The 16,448-nt window shown below is 44.2% G+C and overlaps 1 protein-coding gene across 1 annotated transcript; it reads right to left on the bottom strand.

The window, feature by feature from the left end:
• Positions 1-14,449: 14,449 nt before the first annotated feature.
• Positions 14,450-15,705, bottom strand: OR52M1 (olfactory receptor family 52 subfamily M member 1). Its single transcript, XM_016920243.4, has one exon. It carries the CDS (start codon positions 15,549-15,551, stop codon positions 14,598-14,600), a length of 954 nt encoding a protein of 317 aa, XP_016775732.2. The 5' UTR covers positions 15,552-15,705; the 3' UTR covers positions 14,450-14,597.
• Positions 15,706-16,448: the final 743 nt, after the last annotated feature.

Raw genomic sequence — 16,448 nt, 5'->3', positions numbered from 1 at the left:
GTACCCCAATCAAACATAGGTTTGGTCTTGTCACATAGTCCCATATTTCTTGGAGGCTTTGTTCATTCCTTTTCATTCTTTTTTCCCTAATCTTGTCTTCACACCTTATTTCAGTAAGGTGATCTTCAGTCTCATCCTTTCTTCGGCTTAATTTGATTTGGCTACTGATGTTTGTGTATGCTTCACAAAGTTCTCATGCTGTTTTTTCAGCTCCCCCAGGTCATTTATGTTCTTCCCTAAACTGGTTCTTCTAGTTAGCAATTCCTGTAACCTTTTATCAAGATTCTTGGCCTCATTGCACTGGGTTAAAACATGCTCCTTTAGCTCAGAAGAGTTTATTACCCACCTTCTGAAGCCTGCTTCTGTCAATTTGTCACTCATTCTCAGTCCAGTTTTGTGCCCTTGCTGGAGAGGAGTTGTGATCATTTGGAGAAGAAGCACTCTGGTTTTTGGAATTTTCAACACTTTTGTGCTGACTTTTCCTCACCTTCATGAATTTATCTACCTTTGATCTTTGAGGCTGATGACTTGGATGGGGTTTTTGCATGGGGGTCTTTCTTGATGACGTTATTGCTTTCTGTTAGTTTTTCTTCTAACAGGCCCTTCTTCTGCAGGTCTGCTGCAGTTTGCTGGAGGTCCACTCCAGACCCTGTTTGCCTGGGTATTACCAGTAGAGTCTACAGAACAGCAAACATTGCTGTCTGCTCCTTTCTCTGGAAGCTTCATCCCAGAGGGGCACTGGCCTAATGCCAGTCAGAGCTCTACTGTATGAGGTGTCTGTCAACCCTTGTTGGGAGGCCTCTCCTAGTCAGGAGGCATGGGGGTCAGGGACCCACTTGAGAAGGCAGTCTGTCCCTTAACAGATCTGGTGCGCTGTGCTGGGACAATCCCTTGTCAGATTCGGCTGCTCTCTTCAGAGCTGGCAGGCAGGAAAGATTAGGTCCACTGATCTGCACCCACAGCCGCCCCTCCCTCCAGGTGCTGTCCCAGGGAGATGAGAGTTTTGTGTATAAGCCCCTGACTGGGGCTGTTTTCCTTCAGAGATGCCCTGCCCATTGAGGGGGAATCTAGAGAAGCATTCTGGCCACAGCAGCTTTGCCATGCTGTGATGAATTCTGCCCAACCCAAACCTCCCAGTCTCCTTAGCACTCAGGGGAAAACTGCCTACTAAGGCCTCAGTAATAGCGGATGCCCCTCCCCCTACCAAGCTCTATCATCCCAGGCTGACTCCACACTGCTGTGCTGGCAGTGAGAATTTCAAGCCAGTGGTTCTTAGCTTGCTGGGCTACATGGGAGTTGGGACCTGCTAAACGAGACCGCTTGGCTCCCTGGCTTCAGCCCCCTTTCCAGGAGAATGAACGATTGTCTCACTGGGGTTCCAGACACCACTGGGGTTCGAAAAAAAACTCCTGCAGAGCTAGCTCGACATCTGTCCAAACAGTCACCCAGTTTTGTGCTTAAAACCCAGGGCCCTGGTGGTATAGGCACACAAGGGAATCTCCTGATCTGTGCATTGCAAAAAGTGGAAAAAATGTAGTACCCAGGCCAGGTAGCACAGTCCCTCATAGCTTCCCTTGGCTGGGGGAGGGAGGTCCCCCAACTCCTTGCACTTCCCAGGTGAAGCAATGCCTCATGCTGCTGCTTCCCACTCTCAGTGGGTTGTACCCACTATCAAACCAGTCTCAACGAGATAAACTGGGTAACTCAGTTGGAAATGCAGAAATCACTTGCCTTCTGCATTGGTCTTGCTGGGAGCTGCAGACCAGAGCTGTTCCTATTTGGCCATCTTGGCCCCTCCCTCCTTCATTCCTTCCTAAATGGCTTTGAAAGAAGTCTTTGAAAAGAGATTTCAAGGGACTCTACTCATAACAGGTATTCTTCCCAACAACAGACTGCTGTGGGCATAAAGTTGAAGACTTTCCTGTGGGACTTGCCATAATTGTGTTACAATGGATCTTTCCAAAAAAAGATAGAATTAGGTATCTCAGAGGTTTATTGAAGGAGGCTGGAGGGGAAAATGGCCATAAAGGAAGATGGAGAGAGGGATCTCAAGAGGCTTAGAAGAGCCATGAGGTCACAATCCAAGTATCATCTTTGGGAGGACGGAAGGAAAATAAGGAGGGTCTTAGGTTTCTGTGCATCTCTAAGTCTTGGCAAGGTTAATGGAGACCTTGAACCAAAGGCACCTATAAGGAGTCTAGCATCTCACAGGATTAGAACTGTCTTAATAGCTCTGTGCTCATTCATTGGTCAGAAACAACCAAAGGGAAGTGAAGTCTAGACAATGCCATGTATTTCTAGAGCACAGTGACTGAGGCCATCAAATATGCTCTCTGCATTCAAATCTGAAAGGCATGTTTTCATGGCCACCACAGTCTGTTCTTGTACTGCATGGATCTCCTTCAAACAGATGTGGGGAGCATCTTCATAGCTCCAGTGGGCCTCCCTTGCTGAAGGGGAAACTTAGAAGATTAGTAGAACAAACTACAGCCCTTGTCTCTGAAGTTTTAGGCCACTACTCTTCCCTGCCATTCCTTCGCTGCTCAATTCTTCTCACTTTCCACTATTGCCATTGCAAATCTTGGTGGCTTACCTAGTAGGGTGACCCCAATCCTTTATTCTTGAGGGGACTGATGTGTTAATCATACCCTTATCTGGGGAATGATCCACATGTATGCCCATAGTCACAATGGGTCAAGGAAGCACCAGAAAATGTCCAAATGGATCACCTGGCTTCACATATTTTACATATCTCTTCCTTCATACATTGTATAAAGGCAACCCTCTCTTCCCGCTCATCAAGATGAATTACTTTTGCCAGTATGGCAACTTATCCTCACCTGTTGGTCCCAGGTCATAGTAGTCCAAGGTATCCTGATGGCAGCTGTAAGTTGTAGCTTAATGGGACCTTGCCCATAGTGAACCCGTTTTGGGAATCAGAATCTCCAACCCTGCAGAGCCAAGACTTCCAGAGATGGGAAGTAAGTCTCCTCTAGTGGACTATTAGAAATGACTACATAAGGATATTCCTGTTTTTACCCCCTTGGCTTCTGGTATATGGTACTTCTCCTATTGGAGACTCAGCACCATATTGATCTAATTAAACACACATAATGTATTCTGAAGGCTAACATTCTGCTTCCATGAAGTGTTTTCTGAGATGCTGCTTTAGTTGGGTTCTTAGAAGGTAGCCTCAATATTCTGAGGCCAGCTGCTTCTGGTAGTCGAGATAATGTCATACTAATAAAATCCCATCGTCAGCAGCCCTATTCTATTCTGCATATCCTTTGCTGTGAAACATGTCTACTCCTTTGATCTTGTGCCATGTGGGGTCCCTTGCCTATAGACAAGGGATTTTGGAAGCCTTCAAAGTAGTACTAATAGCCAAGGCTCTGGACAAGAAAGGCAAAAACCCATGTCCAAAACAAACATAACTGGAAGTAGAAACCACTGGCCCTTCCAGAATAAAGAGGCTCAATGTAGTTCTGAACTGCCACTGAGTGGCCTCCTTGAGGAGCAATACATCTGGGCTTCAGTGTTGATATGACAGATTGAATATCCAGAGGTGGTGGCAGCAGCTAGTCAAAGTTGGCCAATGGGAGCCTGCATGGTTGGAACCATACATAGGATCTTCTGCTGCCACTGATGCCACTTCTGTAACCCATAATTCCAGTTCTAAACTGAACAATGAAAGGTAGATGATTTCAACTGGCAGAATCAGTTCATCCACTTGATTAGTGTCTCTTCTGGTAGATGTCTTTTACAGATACAAGAATCTTCACAATTTGGGCCTAACTCCCATATACTTATATTTATGCCCCTCTCCCAGTCCTTCTTGCTTCTAATCATCTGGTCCCTAAGCCCCTGACCAGACAGAAGGCCATTGACCACTGCCCAGGGATTTAGAGAAATTCTCATCTTGGGCCAATTTTTCTTCCACAGGAAGTGGATAACCAGGTATAACAAGTTTCACTAATTGAAGACTACTTCTCCACTCTCTTGAAACTGCCCCTGGATATGCCTGTAATGCACGTGCCATGCATCTTAGACCGTGGCTTGCCAACTCATTTGTAAACAGACTCTAGCTTTTTTCCTTTAGTTGGTCATATGGCACTACTCCATAGGGCCACAGATGGGATGTGAGGAAGGAGGACTAGTGCAAATATTGTGGGTACCTTGAGTCTGGGCTGCCTGCTCATGCAACTTACTAATGCTCTCTGGTTCTGTCAGGCTTGGTCCCAGATGAACCACTTCCATCTCATAGACCTGGACAGGTATAGTGGAAGTCTGTGGTATAGCAGGTCAGACAAACCCAGTTCGCAAGAGGCTGTTTTGAATACATGATCATTTGGTACCCCATGACCACAGCCCGGTAAAATACCAGGAGCTATTTCTCAAAAGATCTACAGTTGTTTTGCTCTAGATAAGACTAATTTCAAAATACCAGGGATCTTTATAGTGATAATTCCATAAGCTTCATCCTGCATCTCTTCATAGCACTGGTACCTCCAACACTAGTCTCAGTTCCTAAGGCTTAAGTGGCAGTGATGCTTTCACCAAAGCCTGGACCTGCTGTAGCACTCATTCCTGCTTTGGGCCCTCTTAAAGTTGGAAGCTTTTCATGACTTTTTATGTATGGGCCAGGGCAGGATTCCTAGGTGACAACTGTTATCTCCAGAATCCAAAGAGGCCTACCATTCATTGTGCCCTCCTCTTTGGGATAGAGAATGCAAGATGAAGTCTGCTTCTTTACTCTGGAGACATTCAATGTAACTCTGATCATTGGACCTAATGAAATACTATTGACATCATGGGTCCTAAAAACTCTTTGGATTTATCTCCACCTTCTGGAGCATGTGTCTTACTAAGGCCTTTACTGTACAAAGCACCTCGTGTGTGTTTGGCACAATCAACGTGATACCATTGGATCACTGTGATGTTCTCTGGGATGTTCAGGCAGTCCCTGTCTTTTAGGACTATATTATGACACATGACAGTAGAGTTAATGTGCCCCTGAGGCAAACTGTATGAGTCCTATTTTCTATCCCATATGAATATGAACTTTCTGATCCTTTTATAACTGGAATAGAAAACAATACAACTGCCAAGTTTTCTATCATGCATTTAAAAAGTCTTCTATTTTGGTGGGGAGGGCATTTTCAGAACAAAATCTATATGGTAGTTATTCAAAAAACCTGGCATAGTAATTTAACTTTAAGTGACTAGAAAAATAACCAGTGAGTTGGGTCTGTGGAACCAGGATACATGGAGACTGTTTAAAGTAGGGACTCTATTCTAGGTATTAGTCTATGCAGTAAATAAAGGAACAATGACTATACTTCCAATTTCTAGATATCAATGTCGACTCAAACTGTTCAGTAATCCTTAATGTCTAGTTCTTTCCCCAAAGTACAATTGCCTGAGTAAATTATCACAGGTAACTTTGAGAAGGAACTATGATAATCATGGTATATAATCAGGACTTTTCTACAAGGATTCAGGTACCTCTTCAATGAGTTCTAGATCTAGAAACTGACACAAGTTTGGGAACTAGGCAAGAAATTGTGACTTCATTAGTGACCATCTGATCCTCCACTTTTGCCTTGTTCATAAGTGGTGAGCAGAGCCTTGCTGGTTGCATATCTAATTTGGTCCTTGGGGGGCAATGCTTAGCAATCTCCAACTCTCTGGGTCAAGCCCGCTTAGTGTCTCCTCTGACCTTGCCAGCTCTTGTAGAACTGCAGCCTTCTGACTTCTCAGGGTTAGATGTTACTACCTGGCCTCACTATAGCCCCCTTATCCCCGTAGGTATTGATAAGGCTATGTCTGACTACCTCTGTTCCCATGTGTTCTGGCCTGAAGAAAGCCATCACTGCACTAAATAGTGTTGGTGTCCTTGTCATCAGATCATTTACGATGGCCTTGGTGAATATTGTCCTCTGGATTGTCTCATTGGATATAATCCCCTGGATCTTCTGCCCTTATATATCTATTATAATGTATTCCCATCCCTCTTCTTCCTCTACCTTCTTCCAGGGCAATCTAAGTATTTTTGCTTTGCTGAGCCCTGGTCGTCACTACTTCTCAGGCTTACAAGAGCCACCCTAGAGAAAGAGTTCCCCGGCCCCCATTGCAGAACATGTGACAGGGGCGTGGCTCATCTGTTCGACAGTCATGCCCACTTAACACCTTACAGGAGGGGGAGCATGCAGTTGGGCAGGTGCAGGACCTGGTGCTCCAGCCCCACAGCAGCATGCAGGGGCAGGAACCTGTGACTCCTGAAGCTCAAGTGGATGTGTAACAGTATGTTATTTTATCCTTGCCATCTGCAGATGGCTGAAGCATTAAACAGCTCAGTGGACCCTCTGCCTTTTTGCAAGGGCAGAGGGCCAGTGTGACAGCTTTCTGTATCCTGAGCTCTTGTCTGGGGTCCAGGAAAAATCAGGTTACACGTGAACTTGAAGGACAAATGTGGGGGTTTTGAATGGTGGATGTGGCTCTCAGCCAGGTGGGTGGGGAGCTGGAAAGGGGATGGAGTGGGAAGATAATCTTCCCCTGGGGTTTGGCCATCCAGTGGCCAATCTCCTCTCTGACCACCCCCAGCCAAACTGAGTTCATATGTTCCTTTTCTCCTTGCCATGCTGTTCTGTTCTTCTGCTCTTCTGTTCATTTCCTTGTCTGCTCATCTGTTTCTGGAGCCTGGGGTCTGGGGCTTATATGGGTACAGGATAGGGGGGCGTGGCAGGCCGAAAGGCAACTTTGGGGCATGGAAATGGGAATGCCTGTTCCCATTTAGGGCCACAGCTTTCCAGGCTTGAGAGTGGGGCCTTTGCTGAGGATCTGCCCTCTTCCACCCAGTATTTCCCTGTCACTTGTCGGTATCATTTCCCCCTCTGAAGAGGCACATCTAACTGCTATTAGAATATGGATGACGACCAATCTTAACTACTTCCTGCTGACAGGGTGGTGGTTAAGGCAAAACAGCACTCAGATTTCTCCCAGAGTTTTATTTAAGGGTCCTCAGCAAAAGGAAGCCATCGTCTGAGGCTCCAGTTGCCTGACCATTTGGAATTTGGCCACCAGGCAAGAGAAGTGTGTATAAGGTTAAGTATGCATAGGTTAAATGTGTATTATACAAGGAAAGAATCTAGTGCCAAAGATTATGGAAATAAAAAGTGAAATATACTAACATTGTGCCCTGAGCTGTTTCACCCTGGTGAAAGAAATTAAACCTCATACAGGAGTGGCTAAACTTTAGAAGAAGTAACTGTTGTTGCCACATCTGTAGCAGTTAATAGGTGCACCTTGGGAATTCTGGGGTTTGTGGGCTTGCTTGGTGGCCACAGAAGCTGCTTCTGCTTTTGTGTCTCCCCATCTTTATTGTAAAAGACTGAGGTAGCCGCTTTCCAGAGGTTCTCTAAAGTACCGTCTGGTCCCAGGGCCCATTTCTGCAATGTCCTCCTCATATCAGGGGCTGCCTGAGTAATAAACTTATCCTTCATAACTAGTTGTTCCTTGACAGGATGAGGAGATAGAGAGGTGTGCTTTACCAAGGGCCCTCTTAGCCTTTCCAAGAAGGCAGTTGAGACTTCTATTAAATCCCTGGTCTATCATGGATAGCTTCCTATAATTGAGGTTTGGTCCTAATTCTACATAAGCTCCTCATTATATGCACCTGAAAGTGTCTCCTCTTCCAGACTCCCATCTTGTCATTGGAATCCCATCCAGGGTCATTTGCTGATACTGCCTTTCTTCCAGTTGGATAGAGTTTTCCTCCCTCCCTGATGCTATATGTGATACAAAGCTTATCCCCAAATTTTTCTGCCACTTGCAGAGCAGCTTGCTTCTCAGTGTTCATCAAGGTTTGATTTCAAAGTAACATTTTTTTTCAGAAGAGCCTAAATACTTGGGTTAAATTCTAAAAAGCCTCCATATATATATTATACATATATATATCATATATGAGATATATGTATCATATATAAGAGAAGATATGAGAGATAGGAGATATATATATAATGTATATGATTTATATCAGGGTTATCTGAAAACTTACCAAGATCCCCTTAATTTGCTTTGAGTTCTGTAGAGAGAAGAGGACCTGGACCTTAATAGGGCCAAATTCACCAGGCATCTGTTGAAAGGGCAAGAGTGAGACTGGGGCTTGTCTAAGTTGAGAATTTCTAGGAGGGGGCAGGAGAGAATGATGCTGGAAAAGGAGGTTGACGTGGAACTGGAGGAGCGGGGCTGGAGGGAGTTGGCTTTTCTGCTGGGGGTGCCTCTGGAATTTATTTTTTTAGTTCCCTGGGATTACCCCTTACAGCCTTTCCTGAGATGGCAAACAAGAAGGCTGGATTAATCCTACACTACTGGCAAAGCTCTGGGTTGCCCTGTAAGGAATAGAAAACCTGTACATACAGGGCCTCAGACCATGTGTCTTCACGCCTATGTAAAAGGTCCAACTTCCCAATGGTATTGAAATAAATGACTCCTTCCTGAGGCCAAGGCAGGCCTTTATAATTTGGCCAAACCTTTGTGCAGAGGGCTATGAGGCATTTTTCCTCCAGAAATTGAGGATTAAAGCAGTCCCAATGGTTCAGGATACACTCCAGAGGAGTATAAGCTGGGGGTGGTAAAGAGAGCTGGTTGCCCATTATGAAAGAAAGGGAAATAGAGGCATTCATTTCCCTTATTTCAGCAAAAACTTGGGGTGTGAGGAAGACAGACATTCCCTTTTTATTTTTTTGTCCCCAAGTCCCAGTGACCCTAGACAGATGCCACCCATGGGTGCCATTGTGACCTGCACCTGTGAAGCGGGGGGCACTTAGAGAATAGGGATTATCCACCATTGCCTATGCCTTTATTTTCCCTGTCAGCAACCTTTGAGTTTCCTGAGTCTTATCTATGCCATAGAGCATGGCCTCCTTCCATGAAGCAGGGGTTTAGTCAGCAGGAATGTTCTGTCTATTTACATTGTGCCTGTCACCTAGCTTTGGATTCCTCAGATCTGGTTTTCCTTTCTAGGTCCTGAAGCCTGGAATTGAGTCTGGGACAAAATATTTCAGGGGCTGCATGTATCTAAGTCTCAAATGGGCCCTGCCAGATTTGCAGCTATTAGCCAGCAGGGGTCACTCCTTCATTTTTTCTATCATAAGCAGAGTGCTGGGAAAAGGCACCCTCTCACTTAGAGAAGGGCGAAAAAAAAAATGGGGAAAGGAAAAAAGCCACAGCTTAAGGGACAAAAGGGGGGGAGGTCCTGGGGGAAGAACCTCCATGCAGGGCCCCAGCGGCAGCTGCAGTTTTCTCCCGCCCTTTGTCGGCATTAGGCATGGCTTGTGTGTACTGCAGACGCACCGAGGCACCTGAGCTGGAAGGGAAGGCGCCATGCACCACGTGTACCTGTACCTGCGGCTGTTGGGGTAGGGGTGGGGATGGCACCTCTATGAACAGACCACATGGTTCTGAGCTGCACCTTTTGATGGCTAAGCCAAATGCCATCATTTAATGTCATTGCCACAGTCTGTAGCAAAACCGTTAACATTATAAAAGAGATAGGAGCCATTTCAAACCGTGGAAGAAGAGACACCATAACAAAGTCTGGGGGTCTTGGCCAATGGAGTTCAGTGTTGGAATCTTCCAGCAAAAGATGCCTTCAGTTGCCTCAGGGCTTTACTCCAGTCTCATGTGATGGCTAGACCTCTATGAAGGGAAATAGAGCCAATATTCCCTTTACCTCCAGGAAACAGTTGGCAGAGTCTTGGAAAAGAGACAGATCTGACAGTTCTGCATTTTAACTTGCTTTTTTTGTATCCCAGACAAGCCCCCAGATGAGTTACCTGATCCCCATCGCAGGACATGTGACAAGGGTGTGGCTCATCTGTTTGGCTGTGTGTGCTTAAACCCCTTATGAGAAGGAGAACACACAGACGGGCAGGTGTAGGAGCCAGGGCAAGCACTGTGGGCTCCAGCCCTACAGCAGTGTCTGAGATGGGAGCCTGTGACTCCTGAACCCCAAGTAAGCATGTGTTATGGTGTGCTCAGTGGGATGGGTGGGGAGCTGGAAAGGGGATGGAATGGGAAGATGATCTTCTCCTGGAGTTTGACCATTCAGTGGTCAATCTCCTCTCTGACCACCCCCAGCCAAACTGCTTTCAGCGTTCAGATGCTGCTTCTCTCCTCTCTGCTGTTCTGCCATTCTTCTGTTCATCTCCTCATCTGATTGTGGGGTCTGGGGATTATAAGGGTACAGGATAGGGGGAGGTATGGCAGGCCAAAAGGCAACTTTTGGGTACAAAAATAGGAATGTGTGTTCCCATTTAGGGCTGTGGGTTTCCAGGCTTTGAGGATGGGGCCTTTGCCAGGGAACATATGTTAGTTAACTCTAAAAACCATTCTGTTGTATACTTACTTCCTCCTCTATCAGGCCCTGCCTATTCTCAGCAAGAAACATGCTGTCTTTACCCCACATACCATCCTGGCAGCCAGAAGAGGTGAGAGCAGCTCCTGAGGGGAATACCTGTTGCTGCACCAAAGTGTTACCTTTTACTGCAGAAAAGTGGGTCACCTCTGAAAGCCCAAAGCATTCAGGGTATTTGCAGCTTCAACATCCTCAAGGACATCCCTTCCCATGCCATGTTTCAGTATCTCATGTTTTCCTAAATATGGCCCTGACTTTAGAATAACACTCTTTGCTGAGCTCTCAAACATTTCTGGAGCTCTGTACTTGTAACAGTTGTCTTTAGTCGGCTTCTCAACTGTGTATCATTGCAGGGGGCTTTCTCTGGTTGCTTACAAAGAGACCCTTAAGTTCTCACGCCTAGCCATTAGCTGTTTAATAGCCCTCAATTGCATTATTCTGCAGGGGCATCAATGTAACTTAGAAGAGATATAGACCAATGGAACAGAACAGAGCCCTCAGAAATAATGCCACATATCTACAACCATCTGATCTTTGACAAACCTGACAAAAACAAGAAATGGGGAAAGGATTCCCTATTTAATGGTGCTGGGAAAACTGGCTAGCCATATGTAGAAAGCTGAAACTGGATCCCTTCCTTACACAAAAATTCAAGATGGATTAAAGACTTACACGTTAGACCTAAAACCATAAAAACCCTAGAAGAAAACCTAGGCAATACCACCCAGGACATAGGCATGGACAAGGACTTCATGTCTAAACCACCAAAAGCAATGGCAACAAAAGCCAAAATTGACAAACGGGATCTAATGAAACTAAAGAGATTCTGCACAGCTAAAGAAACTACCATCAGAGTGAACAGGTAACCTACAGAATGGGAGAAAATTTTTGCAATCTACTCATCTGACAAAGGGCTAATATCCAGAATCTACAATGAACTTAAACAAATCTACAAGAAAAACAGTCCCATCAAAAAGTGGGCGAAGGATATGAATAGACACTTCTCAAAAGAAGCGTCTTCTCAAAAGAAGACAATTATGCAGCCAAAATACACATATGAAAAAATGCTCATCATCACTGGCCATCAGAGGAATGCAAATCAAAACCACAATGAGATACCATCTCACACCAGTTAGAATGGCAATCATTAAAAAGTCAGGAAACAACAGGTGCTGGAGAGGATGTGGAGAAATAGGAACACTTTTACACTGTTGGTGGGACTGTAAACTAGTTCAACCATTGTGGAAGACAGTGTGGCGATTCCTCAGGGATCTAGAACTAGAAATACCATTGGACCCAGCAATCCCATTGCTGGGTATATACCCAAAGGATTATAAATCATACTGCTATGAAGACACATGCACACGTATGTTTATTGCGGCACTATCCACGATAGCAAAGACTTGGAACCAAGCCAAATGTCCAACAGTGATAGACTGGATTAAGAAAATGTGGCACATATACACCATGGAATACTATGCAGCCATAAAAAATGATGAGTTCATGTCCTTTGAGGGATAGCTTTAGGAGATATACCTAATGTTAAATGACGCGTTGATGGGTGCAGCACACCAACATGGCACATGTATACATATGTAACTAACCTGCACGTTGTGCACATGTACCCTAAAAGTTGAAGTATAATAATAAAAAAATCCTCTACTATCTTAGGTCCAATCCCATCTTAGTATCTTACTGAAGGATATGCTTGTGAAGGAGAATGCGGGAGGGAGCTGGAGGAAGTTGAGAGAACTAATGGAAAATGCCAGCCTGACATCTGTAAAGGATTGAGAGAGGATGCTAAGGAAAGATCTATAAACTTTGGCCTTGCTGAAACTTTTAGAAAGTTCCATGTGAGAGTCCTGGAGTCATAGTTCCCTGTCAGAAGTGTGCAGTTCCAAATGGGCCTATTCTATGTCCCTATTATGCTGGATCACTGGGAACAGCTTCTGGGAAATGTGGCCTCGGTGGGAGCATGGGGATAGTAGATGGCAGCAGTTAATGCTGTCAGTCAACTGCATTCACTGTTAGAAGATCTGGAAGGTACACTTAAAGGTTGCCACAATAATTTTCATGGCTTCTTGTATGTTTCATAAGTTGTTTCACCTTTTTATGCTTAGGTGGCCAACTTAATGTCCCTTGGCTACATTTAGATTTCACAACTTCAATATTACAATAAATGAAAGCTAGAATTATACGAACATGCTATTCTATAATCTGACACAGACTGCACAACTTTAGGAAAATGAAGACAAGATTCATTCACATGATAGGCTGAATTCCAAGAAATTCCATAAATTGGGTCCCAACTCATATCTAATTTCTTCTAGTATACTTTCAGCAAGGTTTCTGTACCTCTCCTGAGGTTAACCTTATTAGATGACATTTTAAAATCACACCAGAGGTAATTCTGGGTCATTGTGATTTGCCCTTTCACCCCTGCTCCATAGAGAGCTGGTGAGCACAACTTTGCACTGATTCCAAAAATCTTCCTCTGGTTCCCAACCATGGTGGGATAGGTAAAGCAGAAGACTTATCTTATGATTGCTTTTCCATTCATAGGAAGAACACTCAATTTCTCTAAACTCGGATGAAAGTTTAGGGAAAGCTACTCATTACGGTGTGATAGGATGGAAGTTAGAGATGCATGTAATTGGATCCCTAAATGATCACACATTCCAGATGTCCCATTAGCGGAGTGGTTTCCATTCTCTGGACTAGCCAAAGAGAAACTAGAAAAGTTTCTCTGGTTTCATGCGGTGCTCTTTCCTTTGCACTTGACTACTCCTTTGGTCAGTTTGGTTTCTACCTAAAGCCTAGTGTATTCAACATTTTCCTGACTTTATGGAGTTGTAGAATTAGTGAGCAGACCTAGATTTACGTTTTGTCCTTCCTCTGGAAACAGCACTGTAAAAGAAACTGCTTTTTGATCTGTACACTTCTGACTTTAGAAATAATGGGTGTAGCTAATGTCTAAGTGCATGACAACTCAGACCTCCAGGAAAGGCCTTTCAGCACCCTTCCTCAGTTAAGGAAAATGTGGAACAGAGAGGCTTGGAAGCCTTTGAGCTTTAAAAACAAACTTGGCTGAATTCCTGGTTTTACTATTGCTCTCTGAGTGACCTTGGGCAATTCTATCACTTCTGGGAACCTCAATTTCTTCATTTGCAAAATAGAGTAATTCTTAGCTTAGTGTGGTTGGGAGGACTATGTCAGTAATCCTGTCAATAGTAACTAAATGCTTTATCCATATTAACTATGTTCTAGTCACTGAGCTAACATTTAATCTGGAGGACAAAGTCAGTGTCTCTATAAACTATATAACTCGCAACTTGATGCTGATTCATTTTAAGGATGTAGCACACTATCGGCAGGAATCCTACAGATGGATTAGGGTTTGGGGAGTGTTTCTGTGGGAAAGGGAAGACTTATTTCCACAGAGTCCTCATATGCGTCAAGCCTGCAGAGAATACAACAAAGGCAATGTTGAGACATGGTAACCTTGTCTCATTTTCCTTCATTGACCTGACAATTTTTTTTCAGGCCACATTCCCTTTCATAAGTATCCCCAAGTCTTCTGGGCACATAAAAGTGAGTCTTCTAGAACACATTTTTACAGGCAGTTTGAACAGCATCTCAATTAAGAGAGGCTTAACTCAGGAAGGTGTCACCTTGCAGCTAAGGAAACTTCAATTAAATGACTTAGTTTTTTTAATTTACCTTTTAAAGGATATACAGAAAACAAAGAATAGAAAGTATTAATACATAACTTTACAATGTATTACAAATTCCAACCAAACGTGGAGCTAGGCAGCTTAAGTAACTGTATGTAGTTCATAAAGCAAGGGTGTTCTGTCCTATTTCCTCATATAATATAAATAATACCTCATGTCAGGATATTTTCAAGAATTACATGAACAATGCTAAATATTAGCAGCTTGTCGTTATCATGGTTGGTTTACCTTCTTTGCAGCTCAAATATCCTTTAGTTGTAAGTTTTGTATTTTCCACCTTTTAGGACTTAGAGTTGTATACTTTCTTAGAATTCCTTTGGAACTACAAAAGTTGGAGAGCACAGTGCCTAATACCTCAAACTGCTTGTAAAGTTCCTAATGGGAAGCAGCCTACCATATTTAAACACCTTCTCCATGAGCTTATTTGAGAGAGAAGAAAATAGTAATCATCTAATCTTCATTTCTATCCTTGGGATTTGGAGAAGCCTCTCTCGGATCTGCTTGGTGCGAACAGCATAGACAATGGGATTGAGGATTGGAGGAATGAGGAGATAGAAGTTGGCCAGCAGAGTGTGGACTGGAGGAGGCACACACTGACCAAATCGGTGAATCAGGGAAGAAACAGCAATGGGAACATAAAAGATCAGGATGGCACAGATGTGAGAAGCGCATGTCCCCAGGGTTTTAAGCCTAGCCTCACGAGTGGCTAACCCCATCACGGCCCTGAAAATCATCACATAGGATGCAGCAATAGCCACTGAGTCCAGGATCAACACCAGAAAGCCGATGCTCAGCCCATAGACATTATTGACCCTGCTGTCACCACATGTCAAGGCAACTACAGCCATGTGCTCACAGTAGGAGTGGGAGATAACATGGGTTTTATAAAGGGGCAGCCGCAGGCGGATCATCAGAGGCAGAGGTCCAATGTAGAGAACACCCCGGAGGAGAGAAACAAGCCCCAAACGACCCACCACTGTATGAGTGAGCACCATGCTATGACGTAGTGGGTTGCAGATGGCCACGTAGCGATCAAAAGCCATGGCAAGGAAGATGCCTGACTCAACAGTGGCAAAGCAGTGGATAAGGAACATTTGGCCCAAGCAGGCATCCAGGTCAATGTCACCAGCACCAAACCAGAAGATTCCCAGAAGTTTGGGTATAGTGGAAGTAGACAGAACCAGGTCAATGGTAGCCAACATGCACAAGAAAAAGTACATGGGCTGGTGCAGGCTGCGTTCTATCTTTACCACAGCCAGGATGGTCACATTCCCCACGACAGCCATCAGGTACATGGAGCCAAAGGGGATGGAGAGCCAGACGTGTAGGGACTCCAGCCCTGGGATGCCAGTGAGCCAGAAGGAGCTGGGTACTGAGCAGACATTATGAAAAGTGAGCATGGCTATTTATATGTGAACCTTCTCACTTGTACCACTAAACGCAGCAGGATGTTTTTCCTGGAAATAAAAGACAATATTTTACTCTAAGTTCCTATAATAATAGGGTCACTGACTAGATGTTAGATAAGTCATCTTTAGAAGAACTTCTAGAATGTCAGTGTCATATTACACTAAAATGTTCGCAAAATCTTACAAAGCACAAGCCAAAACACTCATTTGAATGAAATGTATCTTTTTGTAGTATGACCTTCGAGGAGTGATATTCTTGCATCAGTGAATGAACTGACCTAAAGCAAATAACTATCTGGTCATTTACCACTGCAGGTAGGCTATGAGGTGGTGCTTGAGATTATGTTGGAAGGTTTTAGAGTGTACAGCTACTTGAAAGAAAAGGACATGCACTGAAGTGTCAGAGGGTCAGAGACACCTGGGACTATCTAGGCTCTATGGTAAACCAAAGCTTAAGCCTGGGACCAGAATTGACTACTGGATGAGCTGAAATGTCTAATTTGCAGGCCAAAGTCACAAGGCAGAGACTTGGGGTGGTAAAGATGAGACCTTCCAGAGAGTAGAAACAAAGTGATTTCTGAAAGATGAAAGCTGACCAAAGCTCAGTTTATGCGTATTTGATACCCAAAGGCAAAGCCTGGCAAGGGCCTCCTCCCTTCATGAAGACTGAATATGAAGAGAAGGCTCCAGAAACAGAGGGTTATCAGCAGGGAGGAAGAAGACATTCAGTGCAGAGTGGCATGAAGCCTAAGACAAATGTTTGGCCATGAAACACCCTTACTTGAAGTCCAGAGCAACTCACTAAAAAGATGTCAATTTAAAGCAAATACATGAAAACAATGTGTTGTCTGATTTTTTTTTAATCTTTGTCTAAAAGATTATACCAGA

Source organism: Pan troglodytes, chromosome 9, assembly GCF_028858775.2.
Source record: "Pan troglodytes isolate AG18354 chromosome 9, NHGRI_mPanTro3-v2.0_pri, whole genome shotgun sequence".
NCBI classification, from domain to species: Eukaryota; Metazoa; Chordata; class Mammalia; order Primates; family Hominidae; genus Pan; species Pan troglodytes.
The sequence above is the reverse complement of the archived record's forward strand: the minus strand, read 5'-3'. Positions and strand labels throughout refer to the sequence as shown.